Below are 22,423 nucleotides of genomic sequence, written 5' to 3' on the forward strand. Positions count from 1 at the left end.
ACTATAGCTCTTGTCTCAAAGTAGGTGTACTGTCACCACCTGTCACATCATGGCGTGTCTTATTTTGAGTTTTTTGCTGTTTTCCTGTGTGTAGTGTTTTAGTTCTTGTCTTGCGCTCCTATTTTGGTGGCTTTTACTCTTTTTTTGGTATTTTCCTGTAGCAGTTTCGTGTCTTCCTTAGAGCGATATTTCCCGCACCTACTTGGTTTTAGCAATCAAGAATATTTCAGTTGTTTTTATTCTTCTTTGTGGGGACATTGTTGATTGTCACATCATGTTCGGTTGTCAATGTGGACGCAGTAAGTCTTTGCTGTCGTCCAGCATTCTGTTTTTGTTACTTTGTAGCCAGTTCAGTTTTAGTTTGTTCCGCATAGTTTCAATGCCTTTTCTTAGGGGCACTCATCTTTTGTTTATTTTTTGGTTTGTGCATTAGACACAATTTTACCTCCACGATTTCTCCCGCTGTTTCCGACATCTACAAAGCAATTAGCACCGGCTGCCACCTACTTACTCTGCCGAGCTCTAGACAACACCAACACTCAATTATAACACATAATTTGCAGACTACAATTACTGGTTTGCAAAAAATATTTTTAACCCAAATAGGTGAAATTACACAATCTCCCACAGCTCATCAGACTGTATCTCACGGCACACTAGTGTGCTGCGGCACAGTAGTTGAAAAACACTGCCTTATTCACCATAATTCAGTTGCTTATTAACATGCAAATTAGTAACATATTGGCTCTTAATTAGTCATTATTAAGTACTTATTAATGCCTCATTCTGCATGGCCCATTACTAACCCTAACCCTAACTAAATAACTCTAAATTAAGTCTTTGTTACTTAGAACATGTTGCCCATACTAAAGTGTTACCGACTTTTTTAATGCATTCTACGTCATAAAATACAGTAAGTATGAGGTGCCTAACAATGCAGCTAACTGGAGTACTCTATTGCAGTTTTTATCGAGCTTTTCTGAGCGAAGGCACATTTTTTTAATTGAAAAAATTCTGAAGCACACCACCACCAGAAAATATAAAAAGTCGATATTGACAGTAAAAATTAGTTCTTGCAATTGTTAGATATAAATTCAAACCATAATGTTATGGGTCACACTCCTGCTTCCTCTCTTCCTGCTATGTCTCCTCCTGCTGGGCGTCCGGACAAGCACACCACGGGCCACTCCCACATGTGCTCTCTCTCCGCTGCGGGCGTGCCTCCTCGCACCTGCAAACACTCACCAAACTACACACCTGCCTGTGATGAGCGAGCTGCCTTCAAGAGCAGACGCAGCCTGAGATCCGACGCGAGAACGTAGCTTCACGTACCCAGTACAGTAAGCCCACACGTATCTAGCTCCTCTGCATGTGCAAACTATTTTCCCTGTGCTCCTTCCCTGTTGTGCTCATTGTCTCCTGTGTTGTGTCGTCTTCCAGCCTCCCGCCATCCTTCCTTGTCGTCGAGTTGTGTGTCTCGTCACCTTGGACCTCCCGTGGATTTTCCCTTGCCTTCCTGGACATCGACCTCACGCCTGCCTAACGACCACGAAACCAAGCTCCTGCCCTTGACCATCTGCCTGCTCCCCGACGTTCGATTCCGCCTTGCTCCTTGCTGGACTTCCGCCTGGATCCCAACACGCATCCTCAACACCCTCTGGCAACCATACTCAGATAAGTCTCACACTTCGTCACACTACATCTCTTTGGTTAAATACACATCTCACTCACACACTAAACTGTCATTAAATACGCTGACAGCTAACGACGTCATCGTTCCTCTGCCGTCTTCTTCTCCCGTTGTACCGTCACAGTACGTTCTCGCCATGTCAGAACCAGACGGCAAAGACGCGGCACGTACCCCGCTCCCCTCCCGAGGCTCCCCGGTACCAAGTGTCGCAGCCATGCACACTGCACTCCAGCAGCACCAAGAGCGCTTTTGTGTTCTTGAGAATAAGCTGGATGCTGCTTTTGCTAGCATGTTGGCTCGACTGGACTTGATCTCCCCAAGCTCTGCCGCTCCCCCGGAGCGCGTACTAGCCGCCCCCGCCGCGGCAGCCCCCACACAGCCCCCGTCTTCCTGCGAGCCGAAGATCGCTAGCCCTAAGGCTTTCGAAGGGGATTTTGAGTTATGTCGTGGTTTCTTGGTCCAGTGTGATATGGTATTTCGTCATCAGCCCTCCCGGTACACCTCTGACGGGGCCAAGATTGCCTTTATTTTTTCTTTATTGACCGGAAGGGCTCTCCAGTGGGCCACAGCAGCTGTGGACCACAACCTTGGCCTCAGCATGAATTATGATGCTTTTCGCACGGAGTTTAGGGCAGTTTTTGACCATCCCTCCGATGGAGGAGACGCCGCCTCACGTCTACACTCCCTTCAGCAAAGTTCTCGTTCTGTGGCAGATTACACTCTTGAGTTCCGCACCCTGGCCGCAGACAGCGGGTGGGATAACAAGGCCTTGTTGAGCGCCTACCGTCGAGGCCTCTCCGACGAGATCAAGGACGGATTGTTGCGGGACCAACCTGCCTCCTACCAGGACCTCATTCAGCTGGCCCTACTGATGGACAAGAGACTCAAGGAACGAGCGGCTGAACGAAGACTTTCAGTCCAGGAGAGGACCAGAAGGCCGGTGTGGGGGAACCGTACCGTTTCTTACTCTCCTAGCGCGGCCAGAGGTGGGGATGAAGGCGCCCACTTGGTGGACCAGTCTGGGTTTCTCCCTGCACCAACCAGCGGGATGGAACCCATGCAGTTGGGCAGGACTCGACTGGCCACGGAGGAACGGGAAAGGAGGTTCCGTCAGCGCCTCTGCCTCTACTGTGGTTGTGCGGGTCACATGATCCTGACCTGCCCCACACGACCAAAAGACCAGGCTCACAAGTAAGGGGAGTACTTGTGAGCCACACCGCCTTTACCCGGAGCCACTGTGACCCTGGTATTCTTTTCCCCGCAACATTGTCTTGGGAATCAAGAGGACTGAAGGTGGGAGCGTATGTGGACTCAGGAGCAGATGTTAGTTTTATGGACCGTAATTTTGCCTGTCAGGCCGGGATTGAGCTTCTGCCTCTGGACAAGCCTTTACCAGCTCAGGCCCTGGACGGGCATCCCCTGGGTCCCATCACCCACCGTACAGCACTGCTCACACTAACCCTGTCCGGCAACCACACGGAGCAGATTAGCTTGTTAATCCTCAATGCCCCTATCGCTCCTCTTGTCCTCGGCCGTTCATGGCTTCGCCAGCATGACCCCCATATTTCCTGGATCTCTGGTAAGATCCTATCCTGGAGCACGGCATGCCATGCTAACTGTCTCAAGGCAGCATCCCCTGTCTCGGAGAGCCCCAAACTTAAGTCATCCCCATCTGACCTGTCTGGGGTCCCCGCGGTTTACCATGACCTTGCAGCTGTATTCAATAAGGCCCAGGCACTATCTCTACCCCCGCACAGACCGTACGACTGTGCCATTGATCTCGTACCTGACGCAGTACTTCCTTCTAGCCGCTTGTACAACCTGTCCATACCTGAGAAGAAGGCTATGTCTAACTATATTACGGACTCACTCTCTTCAGGTATCATCACTCCCTCCAAGTCACCGGTAGCCGCCGGATTCTTCTTTGTCGGCAAGAAGGATGGCTCCCTACGCCCTTGTATCGACTACCGAAGACTCAACGCCATCACAGTCAAGAACCGGTATCCCCTTCCACTCATGAGCTCCTCCTTTGAACCTCTTGCTCCTGCAACTGTCTTCACCAAGCTTGACCTCCGCAATGCTTACCATCTTGTCCGGATTAGGAAGGGGGATGAGTGGAAGACAGCCTTCAACACGCACCTTGGCCACTTCGAGTACCGGGTCATGCCCTTTGGCCTGACCAACGCCCCAGCTGTCTTTCAAGCTCTAGTTAACGACGTTTTAAGAGACATGCTCGACAAATTTGTGGTTGTGTACCTGGATGATATTCTGGTCTTCTCTCACAACATGCAGGAGCATCAGCAGCATGTCCGACAGGTCCTACAGCGCCTCCTCGAGAACCGCTTGTTCGTCAAGGCAGAGAAATGTGAATTCCATTCATCTTCTGTAAACTTCCTTGGCCACATCATCGAGAAGGGTAACATCAGAGCCGACCCCAAGAAGGTCAAAGCGGTTATGGAGTGGCCTCAACCAAACACCCGTACGGAACTGAGGCGATTCCTAGGCTTTGCAGGATTTTACCGTCGATTCATCCTCAACTTCAGTAAGGTAGCTGCACCTCTCCACGCACTAACATCTACGATCACTGCATTTAGGTGGAACAAGGAGGCAGACGTGGCGTTCCAGAACCTCAAGAGGAGCTTCAGTTCCGCCCCCGTTCTCGTACACCCTGACCCGGATGTGCCGTTCACGGTTGAAGTGGACGCTTCTGACTCCGGGATTGGGGCAGTCTTGTCCCAGCGTTCCAGTGGGAGTAGTGTGTTGCACCCTTGTGCATTCTTTTCTAGACGTCTCTCTCCAGCTGAGAGAAACTACGATGCTGGGAACCGAGAACTGTTGGCAGTCCACGAGGCGCTGGTCGAATGGCGACACTGGCTGGAGGGGGCCAAGCATCCGTTCCTGGTCCTGACCGACCATCGCAACCTCATTCACATCCGATCCGCTAAAAGACTGAATGACAGGCAAGCTCGCTGGGCACAATTTTTCTGTCGATTCGATTACACTCTCACCTACAGACCTGGTTCACGCAATGGCAAGGCGGACGCTCTTTCTCGAATATTCTCAGAGGAACCTACCGTTAAGTCTACTTCCGAGACCATCCTTCCCCCTAACCGCATCATCGGGATGGTAACTTGGGAGATCGAGGGCCTGGTCAAGACGGCCTTACGTTCTGACCCTGGTCCCGGAATCGGACCCCCTAATAGGCTGTTCGTCCCAGAACCTTTAAGGGCCAAGGTACTTGATTGGGCTCATTCTAGTGTGTTTACCTGTCATCCCGGAGTCCATAGGTCACTAGGCTTTATCCGACGCCGTTTTTGGTGGCCTACCATGGAGGCGGATACCCGGGAGTTTGTCGCCGCCTGCAGCGTCTGCGCCCGTAACAAGGCAAGCCACAGCCCTCCTGCCGGCCTCTTACACCCTCTTCCCATCCCCAATCGACCTTGGTCCCACATTGCTGTTGATTTCATCACGGGACTTCCCACTTCTAGAGGTAACACCACAATCCTCACTATCGTCGACAGGTTTTCCAAGGCAGCACACTTTATTCCTTTGCCCAAGCTTCCATCCTCTGCTGAAACCACAGACCTGCTGGTCCAGCATGTGGTCAGGATCCACGGGATCCCCTCCGACATAGTCTCTGATCGTGGCCCTCAATTCATTTCTCGGGTCTGGCAGGATTTTTGCAAGGGCATTGGGGCCACGGTCAGTCTGACTTCCGGCTACCACCCCCAAAGCAATGGTCAAGCAGAGAGGGCCAACCAGGGGGTGGAGACCATGCTGCGCTGTATGGCTGCGCAACAGCCTAACTCCTGGAGTAAGTTTATTCCATGGGTGGAGTACTCTTTCAACTCCTTGACCTGCGCAGCTACGGGTATGTCTCCATTTGAATGCTGGCTGGGATTTCAACCTCCCTTGTTTCCCTCCCAGGAGATCGAGGTGGCAACTCCTTCCACCCAGGCACACCTGAGACGATGCCGCAGAGTGTGGAGGTCCGCCCGTGCTTCCCTATTGAAGGCGTCTGTTAGGATGTGTCGCAATGCCAACCGGCGGCGCATCCCGGCTCCCGACTACCAGCCCGGACAGCAGGTCCTGCTTCGGGCCAAGGACCTCCACCTCCCGATTTCCTCCCAGAAACTTGCACCACGTTTTGTTGGACCTTATACGGTCAAATCGAAGATCAACCCTGCTGCTGTACAATTGGATCTTCCACATTCCATGAGATCTCATCCTGTCTTTCATGTCTCCCAGGTCAAACCTGTTGTTAACAGTCCCCTGTCCGCCCCCACCCCCGCTCCTCCCCCTCCTAGAGTCCTCGAGGATGGGGACCAAGTCTGGACCGTCAAGGAGATCCTCAAGGTTCGGCGACAGGGGAGGGGTTGAGTCTACCTTGTGGACTGGGAGGGCTATGGCCCTGAAGATAGGTCCTGGGTACCGGCCTCTTACATCGCCGACCCCTCCCTTATCAAGGACTTTTACAGAGCTCACCCCGAGGCACCCCGAAGCTCGCCGGGAGTCTCGCGTAAGAGGGGGGGTGCTGTTATGGGTCACACTCCTGCTTCCTCTCTTCCTGCTATGTCTCCTCCTGCTGGGCGTCCGGACAAGCACACCACGGGCCACTCCCACATGTGCTCTCTCTCCGCTGCGGGCGTGCCTCCTCGCACCTGCAAACACTCACCAAACTACACACCTGCCTGTGATGAGCGAGCTGCCTTCAAGAGCAGACGCAGCCTGAGATCCGACGCGAGAACGTAGCTTCACGTACCCAGTACAGTAAGCCCACACGTATCTAGCTCCTCTGCATGTGCAAACTATTTTCCCTGTGCTCCTTCCCTGTTGTGCTCATTGTCTCCTGTGTTGTGTCGTCTTCCAGCCTCCCGCCATCCTTCCTTGTCGTCGAGTTGTGTGTCTCGTCACCTTGGACCTCCCGTGGATTTTCCCTTGCCTTCCTGGACATCGACCTCACGCCTGCCTAACGACCACGAAACCAAGCTCCTGCCCTTGACCACCTGCCTGCTCCCCGACGTTCGATTCCGCCTTGCTCCTTGCTGGACTTCCGCCTGGATCCCAACACGCATCCTCAACACCCTCTGGCAACCATACTCAGATAAGTCTCACACTTCGTCACACTACATCTCTTTGGTTAAATACACATCTCACTCACACACTAAACTGTCATTAAATACGCTGACAGCTAACGACGTCATCGTTCCTCTGCCGTCTTCTTCTCCCGTTGTACCGTCACACATAACCAAGCATGCATCACTATATCGCTTGTCTCTAAGTATTGTCACGACCTGCTACATCATGCTGTGACTTATTTTGAGTTTTTTGGTGTTTTCCTTTCCGTAGTGTTTTAGTTCTTGTCCTGCGCTCATATTTAGGTGGTTATTCCTGTTTTGATGGTATTTTCCTGTAGCAGTTTCATTTCTTCCCTGAGCGTTATTCCCTGCACCTGCTTTGTTTTAGTAATCAAAACTATTTCAGTTGTGTGGACGCTGTCCTTTTTTGTGTGGACATTGTTGATTGTCATGTCATTTAAGGACAGACTTTGTGGACGCCATCTCTGCTCCACACGCTGTGAGTAGTTGCTGTCGTCCAGCATTCTGTTTTTGTTTACTTTGTAGCACTCGCCTTTTTGTTTATTTTGGGTTTAAGTGTTAGATACCGTTTTAGCTGCACACTGCCTCCCGCATATTGTGATCCCGACAAACCACGTTCCCGACATCTACAAAGCAATTAGCTACCGCTTGCTACCTACTGATATGTAAGAGTGTTACATGGTTACTCTGCCGAGCTCTAGACAGTGCAGACACTCGACAACGGCACATTTGCGGATTACAATTAGTGGTTTGCAAAAAATATTTTTAACCCAATTAGGTGAAATTACATAATCTCCCACGGCACACCAGACTGTATTGGCACAGTGGTTGAAAAACACTGTTCTATTGAACCCATAAAGCCCTGTAAAAACTTCCAGAAATTTTCAACAATTGTTCATTTACATCACGTGACCTGAATGTTGACCAAGTGTAAGCGATTTTGTTATTATACGCGCCAACGCTGAGGAATTCCTTTTTGCTGTGCCGTGACCACAGAGAGCTAACTTGCCTTTGCTGTTTTGTTGACATGCTAAGCTGGTGAGCTGCTGCATCACCTCTAGGTTGGTGAAAGTTAACCAAGAAGTTGGTCAATTTTGACATTCAATTTAAACCCAGAAATGGCAAGAGACACAAAAAGACGCTCGTTTGTGGCACATTTTTCTTAAAACTTTGTGAGGATTATGAAAAATTTGTCATCCAAACAGGAAGATACAAACATCCCATCAGTCGACAACTTGGTGAGAACCTAAATTGTACAGTAAGTGATTATTTTATTATGTACGTAGTTTGTATTTCTTGTTTAGCACTTATCAATACTGCTACATGAAGCTTAGTATTTCACTAAAGCTGTTTAGCACTCAGCTTCTAGCTTGTCTCCCATATATTCCGGCTCAAACATATACGTTTCTAGATCATCATTTGTCCCAAAGAAGTAGTTGCTGTCTCTCATGAAGTCTGTCATGGTTAGTAGTGGTGTTGTTCTTGAACGGAAAAGAGAACGTTGTGGTTTGTTAGAATACATTTGTGTAAGTTATCACACAACTCTTATGCTTAAAGGCCGTTGCTGTAGTTATTATCAATTGTGCTGAAGTTGTACTTTTCTATCAGTGCAAAGGGATTTTGTCTCATATCAGTGTTTGTGTCCAGAACCGGCCTGCTGACTGCCAAGGGAGAACATTGAGTGCCTTGACGCAGACAGAGCAGAGACAGGGCGATATCACGAATATCAGCACATTTTGCATTTCATGAATAGCCATATATTGTGTCTAACTGGGGCTGCTGAAATTACCCCCCTTACTTCAGAGACACCCTCAGTGAAGTAACCAGGGACCTTCCAAATAAATAGAGGAGCACATGGGACTGTTAGAGCAGGAGTCACCAACGCCGTGCCCGCGGGCACCAGGTAGCTCATAAGGACCAGAGGAGTCGCCCGCTGGCCTGTTTTAAAAAATAGCTAGAATAGCAGCTGTGGAGAGGCGGAGCCGAGGGTCCGACAGAGAGGATGGCGGCGAGGAGGCGGGGATGGCGAGCGAGCGGCGAGGCAGGGCGTGTCGGGGGCGACGCCACAAACGATTGTGTGTTGATCGCGCACCTGTACACGTATCTCCTCTCGCTGTATAAAAGGGGAGAAGGAGGAGAGAACGGGGCTGGTGATGGTGCGGAGCGAGAAAAACACATACAACGACGGACACAAGAAGAGGCGGACTGATGTTCGTGCTGCTGAAAAGCAGACGGCGGAGCGAGTAGCAGAGGGAGACGGGAGACGCAGGGGAAGAGTGACCCGACCGCAGACAAGCTTGTGTGAGAAAATAAAGCAAGTCAAACCTGCTCGACGTCATGTCCTTCCTTGGTGGTCCATGGAACCCGCAAGACCCGCGTGAGTCCCTCACAGCAGCACTTACCAGTTAGCTGCCTCTATGTTTTAAATCAGTGGTTCCCAAAGTGGCCGGTACCGCCCCCCTGGGGGCGGTGGAAAGATCTGGGGGGGCGGTGAGGAAGAAGGGGGCGGTAGGGGGGCGGCAGTCCGAAGTCGAAGTCAGAAGTTCGAACGTTTGTTTGACGATTTGTACACAACACGTGCAGCAGGACGAGTCAGTGGACGACGTATCAGGGTCCGGTTACCACACATCGCTCTGGCCCAGTCAGATCCGACAGCATAGACTACAAAAGCAAAAGCTCAGGTTTGTAATTTCAAGCTTGTAATGTTCAAAATTGTATCTTAGAATAAAAACCGCATTCTGGCGGTCAACATCATCTTGAGTTCAAGTCAACATGAAATTGGGGACTCGCCAGAACGCGCCGTGTTGTGTTGTGTTGAGCTGGTTAGGGTGGTGCATTCACTGATATATATTGTTACGAATGTACCTGTGTGTGCATGTGTGTGTGTGTGTGTGTGTGTGTGTGTGTGTGTGTGTGTGTGCATATGTGTGTGTTCGCGCGTGTGTCATTGTGTGGGTGGCGAGGGTTGCTGAAACAGTTAAAACTGCTCAAAAATAAATTGGTTTACTAAATTGGGTTTTATTTGTGAAATACACATTTGTTTTTAACCTTTCTCTTTTCAAATTGCAGCATACCAAATATCAAGAAAGAGGTGTTTGTTTCCATATCCTCTTCTTTCCTGACAATTTAAATTAGATTATATTAGATTAGATAGTACTTTATTTATAAAATAAAAAAATCGGTCTAAGCCTGGGCCCTGGATAGGGGGTCCAGACTGAGGCCAAGGCAAAAAAAACAACAACAACTGCTAAGAGTTGTTGTTGTTTTTGTAAGAGTGAAAACATCAAACATCAAAGAACACAAAGGACATTTAAGACATTAAAACAGTGGATACCACCTGCCACTTCTACATACAGCTATGAATAACAGTAAAAGAAACACACTGTGGTGGCCTCTGCGATGTTCCACGCCATCGTCCGCTGGGGTGGGGGGAGCATGGCCAGAGACAGGTGCAGACCCAACAAAGCAACCAAGAGACCCAACTTTACTCTCGGCCGCCAACCAACTCTGGGCCAGTGTCCAGTCATGGATGAGCGAGGATACGTCCAAAGAGACAGAGGTGTCCGACACCTGCTCACCCAGCCAAGACATCGCGAAGTGCTAGCGCCGCAGCCCTGTCCCCTCATTCGCATCTCGTCCAGTTCCTCCAAACCGTCTCCGGTGTAGCAGAGAACCAGCAGCTGGTCTCCATGGCCAAAAGGTTCCCGAGAGGCAGATCCAGAAGTCCACAAAAAAAGCACCGCAGAGGTCACGAAAGTGCCACCCCATTTCACACAGTCCCAAAGGGTACCGGACCAAAAGGCAAAAAAATATGATAACACATGAAAACAAGAGGGGAACACAAAATGATGACACAAGAGCACAGAGCTCCTGCCAACAGCAGCCACTACAGCAGCGCCATCTTGGAAAATAAATCAATGTTCAAGTCAATTTATTTGTTTTATTGTAAAGGATAGTAAATACATTTTAATTTAATTCTTAATTTTAGCTTCTGTTTTTTAGACGAAGAATATATTTATTCAATTTTTTTATGATTGAAATTAAAAAAAAATATTCTGGCAAATGTAGAAAATCTGTAGAATCAAATTTAAATCTTATTTCAAAGTCTTTTCAATTTAAAAAAAAAATGTGTTCTGGAAAATCTAGAAGAAATTGGAAAATCTAGAAGAAATAATGTTTGTCTTTCTTAGAAATATAGCTTGGTCCAATTTGTTTTTTATTCTAACAAAGTGAAGATTTGATTTTAACCTATTTAAAACATGTCATCAAAAATATATATTTATTGTGAGAAATCATTAAGATGATCAGTGTTTCTACAAAGATAAATATCATTCATTATAAATAATAATATAGAGTTAAAGGTAAATTGAGCAAATTGGCTATTTCTGGCAATTTATTTAAGTGTGTATCAAACTGGTAGCCCTTCGCATTAATCAGTACCCAAGAAGTAGCTCTTGGTTTCAAAAAGGTTGGTGACCCCTGCCTTAGAGCGTAGATTGGATCTGTAACTAAGAGTACAGCCCAAAATGTCTCTCCTCATTGAGTCAAAGTGAACTTTGTCTCTGTATGATTCCTTGCTTCTTGTCTGTTCATCAGTGTTTGAAGTTGACGGGTCCGATATATGTTTAAAATTACAAAAACACCTAAATACTACGTTAATAGGAATGTGCCTTGTACTACATTAGAAATATAATTATGTAAATAAAAAGTTGATGGAGGTTTTTGGAAATATTTTTTAGAGCACTTTATAGATGGAATAGAGCAACTCCCATTGGCTCAATTCTTAGCTTACTTTTGTAACGTTTAAGAATTTGTTAAAAAAAAAAAGAAAAACATATGTGCTCTTGTCTAACATAAAGATTGTGAATGATAGACAAACCCCCCCCCCCCCCCCCCCCCCAAAAAAAAAAGTTTGGTTCCCCTTTAAGAAGACTATGGCGCACACACTCACTGGACATTTCATCAGGTATACCTGCACACTAATGCTCAGTAGTGAGCGGCACTGTCAGAGGCGGTCTTCATTAATGAAAGTTTGGACACATTGGGGACGGTGTGGCGAAGTTGGTAAAGTGACTGTGCCAGTAATCTGAGGGTAACTGGTTCAATCCCCACCTTCTACCATCCTAGTCACGTCCGTTGTGTCCTTGGGCAAGACACTTCACCCTTGCTCCTGATGGGTCCTAGTGAGCGCCTTGCATGGCAGCTCTCGCCGTCAGTGTGTGAATGTGTGTGTGAATTAGCGAATGTGGAAATACTGTCAAAGAGCTTTGGGCTCCTTAAAAAGGGGTAGTAAAGCGCTATACAAGTACAACCCATTTACCATTTACCATTTACATCTAATGTACTGTAGGTACCTAATCAAATGGCCGGTGAGTGTATATAACATGTAAAATATAGTACGCTTTAGCATATGCAGACACATGGACAATGTGTCAATTGTTTTAGAATGTCAAGCATGAAGCCAAGGGTATTCACCGTGCTCCATCAGTTCATTAAATACATGAGTCTACACATGTGATTTTGAATATGTGAACATGAATAATACATATGCACGCATTCTATTGGTCATTACCGTGTCAGTGCTGCATAATCAGCTGCATACTGTGGGCACCAACTACTCACCTTGTCATCCAGCTGTTTGTAAAGCTTCCGGATCTCCTCCTCGTACTTGTGACGCTCTTCCTCTGAGATATGCACCACGATGGAGGAGGCGAAGGAGCAAGGGCTGCAGATATCGAGCGCCGGCTCCTCACAGTCAGGTGGCGGCGGTAGCAGAAAGTCTTCTTCTTCCTCTGACCTTTGATCGTCATGATCCAACATGGTGGAAATCTCGCCTGTAATGATAATTTATATCACGGTAACTTTTTTGGGACAGAAATTTGAGTTACTTTGTGACTGTAAATCAGGGCTCCCCATACCGTTTACCCAACAGGGACCGGTTTAATGTATATGTCAGGCTTGCCCCTGACAGTTTGGTTGTGTTTTAGTTTTTCCGCTGTGTGTAGTATTTCGTGCCAGCGCTCTTGTTTTGGTTCTGTTTCCTGTTTGTCTCCCTGAGTGCTGTGTCCCCTCAGCTGTGGCTGATTGGCGCCTAGCCACACCTGGTGTCAATCAGCCAGATGCTATTTGAACCTGCCTTCCCATCCAGTCTGTGCTGGATTATTGTCGCTCCTACCGTTTGTACCTGTATCCTGAACCTGTTGGCAGCGTGCTGTCATTTGGTCGAAGTTCCTGTTTCCTGGTATCCTGTTTCCTGTCTCCTAGTTCCTGGTTTGTGTTCTTTTTGTTATTTTTGAAGATTAAATCATGTTTTCCTATTCAATGCCTGCCACCATCTCTGCATCTTGGGATTCGTCATCAACTCAACCAAACAGTATACTTTTACGGCGCATGCACAACCCCTCATTCCTTCTACTCCATGCTCGGCTGGGACCTCTGCTGGCAGTGCGCCAGGACACGCGCCGGAAAAGCCGCAAGCAATCAGCAATCAGTGCACATGGGACTAATAAAGGCAAGCAGCGGACCCAACCAGCGGACCCAAATATCCAGCACCGGAATGTAGTTCACTCCTTGTAGTAAGCATCCCGTCTCTGGCTTTCCTCCTGCGTACTTGCTCTATCTGTTCCTTCCTAGCTCCCGTGTCTTGTGCCCTTTGTGTTCCCCGCAGTGCCCTTCCTGTTTCCTGTGATCAAGCTGTGTGCCTCGACTCCTCTCTGGATTTTGGACAGTCCCCCTCGATCCTTGACCACTGCTTCGACACGGACCTCGTTGCTCCTCTCCAGCCCCCGACGGCTTGCTTACCCACGGACTGCGTTCTCACCTTGCCCCTCTGGTCTGACGAAGGATTCATCTAACACGCACTTAAAACAAACTCTGGTATCATTTACATTGTTAATTCTACACATCACCTTGCACTTCACATCTAGAGTAGCATACACATCCCACACACTCATCAATAGCAGAATAAAGGCTATAGAACTTATTCCTGCCGTGGTGTCGTCGCCACGTAACATATAAATTATTTTCACGGACCGGCTTTCCACATTTGGCAGATAGGAACGGTAAAAAAAATTGCATGAAAAATCAACTCACTATAACGCTGAAGTTATCATATACAGGAGTTGTAATATACATCTATTAACAAGCTTGTTGGTATGTTTAGTGGGACAGGCCAAGGGTAAGTCAGAAAAAACGCTGAAGTTTATGTGTCGTGGTTAGCGCCTTGCCTGCCAGCTCCCGCCATCAGTGTGTGTGTGTGTGAATGGGTGAATGTGGAATTAGTGTGAAAGCGCTTTGAGTACCTTGAAGGTACAACAGCGCTATACAAGTATAACCCATTTACCATTTCTAAGTTTATAAATTAATTAATGACTGTGCGGTGTGAATGTGAGTGTGAATGTTGTCTGTCTATCTGTGTTGGCCCTGCGATGAGGTGGCGACTTGTCCAGGGTGTACCCTGCCTTCCGCCCGATTGTAGCTGAGATAGGCGCCAGCGCCCCCCGTGACCCCGAAAGGGAATAAGCGGTAGAAAATGGATGGATGTGCGGCCCGGTAGAAAATGCATCACGGACCTGTACCAGGGAGAGGAAGTCTGTGACCACAATGGTCACTTAGAATTGAGGTCATAGATGAAAAGAAGCTCTGGTGCTGAGGGAGGTCGTAGAGTTCCTCGCAGATGTCAGACCAAGGATGGCGGAAGCGGGAATCGAACCTGAAACCCTTAAGTTGCTGGCAGTCACTCTACCAACCAAGCTATTCCGCCCCTTTTCAGCCATCGTAGAGGCTGCAAAGGTGAATATGGGGGTGAGCCAATTTTACCACCCCAGGTCTTTGTCGATGCCTGGCCACCAGACCAGACCCCTACCGTGTTGCTTGACTCTGACGATGCACAGGTAGCCTTTGTGAAACGTGGCCAGAATTTATGCCCTCAAGGCATAGGACTCCACAGTGCACAGCCCCCGTGCCAATCAGACATCATTCAACAAGAGATGTTGCCTTTGACGCGATGGGAAGGTGCTAGGTCCTTTGGCACATTTGCTGGCCAGCCTTCCCGGATGAACAAATGTGGCTGTGTGGACACAGTGTCCTGAGTTGATTCTGCCTGGAGCTCCTGCGGTGACACAGCTGCTTGAAGGGGTGCGTGCAGCATGTCCCTGCCGGTGTACACTGCAAAGTAAAGTTATATGCCTGCAGTATCTCAGACCACTTGTAAAGAAGCAGCGACTTGTGACCTGAGCCGTCAGGAGGACTGTGAGGGCTTGATAGTCCATTCGAAGCATGAAATGTTGCACGTAGAGGTACACAGGCCACCTCTCACAGTTCAAAATACATGCTAGTGCCTCTCTCTCCCCCACTGAATATTTCTGGTCTGTTGCAGTAAATGGTCATGAAGCAAACGCCAGTGGGCGCTAAGTCCTTTGTTGAACTTAAAGACATGAACGCACCGCCTGCAGTGTTGGAGGTGTCACAGGTCACAAACATGGGCAAGCACGGGGTAAGAGGTGAGCTGTGACTTAAGCCGGTGGAGAACAGCTGAGCATGTGGGTGTCCAGTCCCAAGGCGCATCCTGTTTGAGGATGGAACAGAGTGGAACGGAGGTGTCAGAATAGCGGGGAAGGACGTGCAGGTAGAAGGCGGTCATGCCCAGGAATGATGAGTTGTGTAGGGAAGGAGAGCTCGGTGAGGCGCAGGACAGCATCAACATTTGAGTGAAGGGAGCTAAGACCAGCAGCGGCTAGTCGGATCCCCACAAACTCAATGCCGGGTGCGGCAAATAAACACTTTTCACCATTCAAGGTAATGTTGTGATGTGCGAGAGCACGAAGTACATCGGAGAGGCAGTCTTCATGCATCCTAACCTTAACCCTAACCCTAAACCTAATCCCAACCCAATGTCATCCCAGTACACCACCACACATGGCTGCAAAAATTGTGGACATGAATTGTTGAAAACTGCTGGGGACGGATCTGAGGCTAAAGGGCATGCATGTGGATAGGAAAACGCCCATATGAGTCAAAAAAGCTTTGAGCTTGCGACTGTCTTGGTGTCGGGGAAACTGCAGGAGGCCTTGGCAGAGGTCCAGCCTGGAGAAGACTGTAGACCTGTGGAACTTAGCAGACAGTTCTTCTGTTGTGGGAAGAGGGTATTTGTCAGGAATGACCACTCTTTTAGCCTGCTGGATGTCAATACAAGGATGCAGGCCACTATCTTTCTTCCGTGCCATCAACAAGTTAGAGATCCAGGGTGAGGCATTTACTCGCTCAATGATGCCCGCTACTAGTAACTTTTGCAGCCGAGGGGCAGACGCCGTAGAGGTTAAATAACAGGGGACATGGCCGGGTATATGAGCGGACTGGTGGTTGAAATCAATGATGTGGCCTAGCCCAGTGAAGAGTGACGGCCAGCAGTGCAGCCAGGGTGTGGACACTTGGAAGGCAAATGCTTGGAGGGCTCTGGAGAAGGTGGCATGGAGAAGGTGGCAGTGCTCACCATGCCAATTTGAGTGTGTCTATAGCCACACAGCTCCTCTGCTCCTGCTTTAATTGATTGTAGTGGGAAAAGCCGTCTTACTGGTGATTCATTAGGCAGCGACAAGCAGACAACACCCAGCTCAACAGTACAACCACTTGAATGGCTTTGTCTGGGAGCACAGCAAAATTTGAAACGGGTCCCGAAACAGTCACATGGTACAGCCTAACAGCAAGGCTTTACATTTGCCCTGCATAAAGCAAACCTCGATAAGCGGTTCGCGAAAATGCCCTCTCCATTAATCGACACACGCCTCGAAGCTTCGGCACATTTCGTCCCATCGCTGAAAGTCTGCCCATCTTTTGGCCCTAGAACACCACATTACAACATTTTCAACCAATCCTGCTTCAATTTTGAATGGTGTTTTAAAGTCTTCGCTAGTTCTGTAACGCCATGGTGCGTCGGCTAAACAACCTACTAAGTTACAGTGGGTTTTGAAAAGCGCTTCGAGGTGTGTGATAAATTTTAAGTCAATCCAACTTGTGGGGTCAAAGTGTAGTGTATTTGTCATAAGAATATTAGCACAGGTAACACAGTCAAGGCGCATGTTTTGACATATTTTCACTCGTATGTGCAGCACTTCAGGTGTACGTAAATTAGATTACAAAATGAAATACTGTACAGTACTTGCACCGATTCTATACAAGTTCATCCCAAAGTTGTAGACTTACACTTAGACTTCCTTTTATTGTCATTGAAATTTGAACTTTACAGTACAGATAAGCATTAGCTCATTGTAGTGTAGGATAAAAAAATCAATAAGGTGCAGATATAAATAAATATATTACTGTACAGATAAATATATTTCACTTTTGCATATGCATCCACGTTTATGGATGTATGTTTTATATATATATATATATATATATATATATATTTTTTTTTCCAGCGAGTTAATCCGTTTTTGGGGGGAATTGAGGGGATTATTATAATATTCTCAAGAGGCTTATGGCTTTAGAGAAGAAACTGTTACAGAACCTGGAGGTTCTGCTACCGAGGCTGCGGAACCTCTTTCTAGAGTCCAGCAGTGAAAGCAGTCCTTGGTGGGAGTGGGAAGATTCTCTATAGATTTTCTGAACCCTGCTTAGGCAGCAGCTTTTTGCGATTTCTTGGATAGGAGGAAGAGGAGTCCTGATTATCTTTTCCGCCATCTTCACCACTCTCTGCAGAGACTTCCAGTCTGAGGCACTGCAGGCTCCAGTCCAGACAGAGATACATGCGCTGCTGAGCTCTTTTTACAAGAGCTCCGGTGTAGGAACCAGGTCATATTGTCAGTTATCTTCACCCCCAGGAATTTGGTGCTGCTTACGATCTCCACTGCTGTGCCGTTGATGAAGAGTGGAGTGTGGCTGGACTGGTGCCTCCTAAAGTCGACGATGATCTCCTTGGTCTTGTCAACGTTCAGGACCAGGTCGTTGGTTCTGCACCAGTCAACCAGATGTTCCACCTCCTTTCTGTAGTCCATGTCGTTGTTGTCACATATGAGGCCCACTACTGTTGTGTCGTCCGCATACTTCACGATGTGGTTAGAAGTGGACCTGGCGCAGCAGTCATGGGTCATCAATGTGAACAGCAGTGGACTCAGGACACAGCCCTGGAGGTAGCCGATGCTCAGGGAGATGGCACTATAGGTGTTGTTGCCCACTCTCACATACTGGGGTCTGTCTGTGAGGAAATCAAGTACCCCCTTGGTACTGAATCCAAGGGGGACCAGTTTGCTCACCAAGTGTTGCGGGATGATGGCATTAAACCGCGAGCTGAAGTCCAGAAACAACATCCGCACGTGTGTGTCCTTTAATTCCAGATGTTCTAAGCTCAGGTGGAGTGCAGAGGAGATGGCGTCCTCTGTGGAGCGGTTAGGGCGATAAGTAAACTGGTATGGGTCTAATGTGGGGGAAAGTCTGGAGACAATGTATTACTTTACTAGCCTCTCGAAGCACTTCATTATGATGGGTGTGAGTGCCACAGGGCGATAATCATTGAAGGAGGAGAATGTGGATTTTTTAGGTCTGATGGATTGTAAAGTCAAGTTCAGCCCGTGTTTGGAATGTGCTGCTAGCGGCCTATTATAGGTATTCATTGATGTGTATTACAAGTATAAAGGGTAAATGCTGCTAATGAAAAGCCATAACTTATATTGCTCACACAAACAAGCACGTACACACACACACACACACACACACACACACACACACACACATACAGTATTCTGAAGATGCAGGCACTGTTAATTACACACACATAATCGATGTTAAAAACAATGGCAATGTCCAACTGTCCGCTTTAAAGATTATCTGGCATTCAGCATGTTTTAATCAGCACTATAATTAGAAAGTACAAATTAGTTTTTAGTATTTTTTTTGTTGGCCTGAAATATTTTGGCTGTCTTTTTTTCTCATTGTAATCATGATAATCAAACTAGAGCCAAAATCCAATTTCAAGAAAAAATATCAGCATCTGTATTGGTATCGGCAATTCCCCCGTTGTTTAATTGGTATTAAATTAATACCAAAATGGACCGTATCAACCCACTGAAAACAGTAATCGAGCGTAGGCATATTTATGAACATATGAGACAAACAGTAGTCGGGACACTGTACTTAAAAAGCCTTAACTGCACAAACAAAAATATTTACAGTACAAATGATCCTTCCTAGGGTGGGGTTTTGTGGTGCAGATGTGTTATTCGATTTGCGTGCTTTTTGTTCAAAGATCTGACTTTACTGGTTGCAGATACACTATATTGCTGAAAGTATTTGGTCACCCGTCCAAATGATGAGAAAAAGGTGTCTTAATCACTTGGCCCGGCCACAGGTGTATAAAATCAAGCACTTAGGCATGGAGACTGTTTCTACAAACATTTGTGAAAGAATGGGCCGCTTTCTGTGATTTCCAGCATGGAACTTGCCACCTGTGCAACAAATGCCGTCGTGAAATTTCTTCGCTCCTAAATATTCCGAAGTCAACTGTTGGCTTTTTTATAAAAAAAGTGAAGAGATTGAGAACAACAGCAACTCAGCCACCAAGTGGTAGGCCACATAAATTGACAGAGAGGGGTCAGCAGATGCTGAAGCGCATAGTGCAAAGACTATCTGCACAGTCAGTTGCTACAGAGCTCCAAACTTCATGTGACCTTCCAATCAGCCCACATACAGTACGCAGAGAGCTTCATGGAATGGGTTTCCATGGCCGGACAGTTGCATCTAAGCCACACATCACCAAGTCCAATGCAAAGCGTGGGATGCAGTGGTGTAAATCACGTCGCCACTGGACTCTAGAACAGTGGAGACGCTTTCTCTGGACTGATGAATCACGCTTTTCCATCTGGCAATCTGATGGACCAGTCTGGGTTTGGAGGTTGCCAGGAGAATGTTACATTTTGGACTGCATTGTGCCGATTGTGAAATTTGGTGGAGGGGAAATTATGGTGTGGGGTTGTTTTTCAGTAGTCGGGCTTGGCCCCTTAGTTCCAGTGAAAGGAACTTTGAATGCTACAGGATATCAAAACATTTTGGACAATTCCATGCTCCCAACCTTGTGGGAACAGTTTGGAGTGGGCCCCTTCCTCTTCCAACATGACTGTGCACCAGTGCACAAAGCAAGGTCCATAAAGACATGGATGACAGAGTCTGGTATGGATGAACTTGACTGGCCTGCACAGAGTCCTGAACTGAACCCGATAGTCTCCATTCTAATTCATCCCAAAGGTGTTCTGAGAGCCAGGCCTTTTGGACCAATATCAGTGTGTGACCTCACCAATGCGCTTTTGGAAGAATGGTGGAAAATTCCGATAAACACACTGCGCAACCTTTTGGACAGTCTTCCTAGAAAAGTTGAAGCTGTAATAGCTGCAAAAGGTGGACCGATATCATATTGAACCCTATGGGTTAGGAATGGGATGGCACTTCATGTTCATATGTGAGTCAAGGCACGTGGCCAAATACTTTTGGCAGAATAGTGTATGTTGTGGTAAATGGGTGATACTTGTATAGTGCTTTATTACCTTCAAGGTACTCAAAGCGCGTTGACACTACTTCCACATTCACCTATTCACACACACTGATGGCTAGTGTTGTGTCGTTCGCGAACGATTCGTTCGAACGAACGAATCTTTTGAGTGAACGTAATGAACCGAATCACATCATGAACTGAGTCGTTCCTTTCTCAGTTCAGTTGAGCTCCGCGACCATACCGGTATGAGTGGAACTGGCGCGAATCACGTGAATCACGTTTGCAAACGTACTGACACAGAGAACTGACTGTGTCGCGGAGGATGACGTCAAATTGAGGAACTCGTTCAGTCACTGTGTGCGTCGTTCATTGGGTTCTGAGGGCTTGTGTCGTTCGCGTACTGACACACAGTGAGATCTGCCGCTGGGGAAGCTGTTACTGACTGACTCATGATTGGCCGACCTGCACACATTTTTTATTCAATTTTTCATATCGTGTTTATTATATACCGCTTTTAGAGTGATCATAATTGTTTTAAAAAAATATAACCCAAATTGGATGTGATATAAAAGGAAGAGTGATTTTTATTACATTTTTAATACATGTATGTTTTGTTAGAAACATTACATGTTAAAATAATACAATGTAATGTGAAAAAAAAAACTTGTAACACATTTTAGAATCGTTTTTTCTATCTTGTCAAATCCACTATGAATTGTTAAAATATAATGTAATAATGTAGAACATAATTGCATTTCAAATACATTTAAGAATATATTTAAATTTTGTCGTCGAGTCAAATTTTAAAATGTAAAAATATTAATACCATTTGTAAATTTGTATGTAATTTTTACCACTTTAAAAAACGTTTTGTTTTTTTTTATTTTGTTTTCAGATTCATTTTAAAATGTCATGACACCTCATGGAGAGGACACAAAAAAAGAAGAAGGAAAAAAAAGAAAATAATATTTGGAGCAAATGTTTAAATAAATTGTTATTATCTTGTCAGATTCACACACACCGAGATCTGCCGCTGGGGAAGCTGTTACTGACTGACTCATGATTCGCCGACCTGCACACAAACTGCTGCTGCAAAAGTGATTTGGTGAACGAATCTTTTGAACAAATTAATTTAAGGAACTGATTCTAGTGATTCAGTACAGTCAAATTAACTGCCGATCCCATCACTACTGATGACAGGAGCTGCCATGCAAGGCCCTAACCACCACCTATCAAGAGGAAGGGTGAAATGTCTTGCTCAAGGAGACAACGGACGTGACAAGGTTGGTAGAAGGTGGGGATTGAACCAGGAACCCTCAGGTGGCTGGCACGGCCACTCTACCAACTGCGCCACGATGGCGCAGTTGGGAGAGTGGCGCAGTTGGGACCCCTTCTTTCTCAGCGCCACAATGGCGCTGAGAAAGAAGGTGAAAATGTGGGCATTTGAGGGAAAACAGGTTGACAGGTATAATTAGTAGTCATGTTTGGATAAAACTTGGTAGCAAGTTGATATTTGCACATACAACACATTCATGTGTTTTCTCACTATGTGACGTTCGCTAAGCATGGTGGTTAAAGGTGCTTCTTCCAAGATGCAGTTCAGGCACGGACACAGCGTAAAGGTAAGAACTGTAGATTTATTAACTAAAAACACGCTAAGAAAAAAAACACTGGTGCTAGGTAGATAAGACAAACCAAAAGCGCTAGCAAGGAGGCTAGGGAACTAAACAAAGGGATAGCGTGGAAGCTAATCGGTATAAAACAGGATTACCAGAGTCAGGAGATAGCGATCGTCACTGTTGTGGGAAACAAGGCTAGGATCAGATAGCGAGTAATAGAAAATGCAGGCTTAAATAAGGATGGTAATCAACAAGCAGAAGAGAGTCCAGAAACAAGGAACAGGTGAAACAAATATGCAACCATGGCAACAGAAACCAATCAGGAAGTGCGCAAACAAACTCAAAAATCTAAACAACGAATGATCCGAGCAGCAGATCGCAACACACTAAGTACAATGCTAACTTTTGTCCTGGCATGCTCATTACGGTGCTCTGCGTTGTGTCTCCATGTCAACATAGAAAATATTTTGGCCGTTTTTATGAACAAAACCATAGCGAAGTCTTCCCAACTACAAAAACAAATGGTGCTGCAAAT

The 22,423-nt window shown here is 46.8% G+C and overlaps 1 protein-coding gene across 1 annotated transcript in view; it reads right to left on the bottom strand.

Moving 5' to 3' along the window:
• LOC133542406 (kinesin heavy chain-like) overlaps positions 1 to 22,423 on the bottom strand; it is a 396,917-nt gene that overhangs the window by 211,357 nt on the left and 163,137 nt on the right. Inside the window, exon 12 of the mRNA XM_061886494.1 lies at positions 12,412 to 12,623. Within this exon, the coding sequence (XP_061742478.1) occupies positions 12,412 to 12,623 (212 nt within the window). The remainder of the gene's footprint in view (positions 1 to 12,411; positions 12,624 to 22,423) is intronic.

Source organism: Nerophis ophidion, linkage group LG02, assembly GCF_033978795.1.
Source record: "Nerophis ophidion isolate RoL-2023_Sa linkage group LG02, RoL_Noph_v1.0, whole genome shotgun sequence".
NCBI lineage: Eukaryota > Metazoa > Chordata > Actinopteri > Syngnathiformes > Syngnathidae > Nerophis > Nerophis ophidion.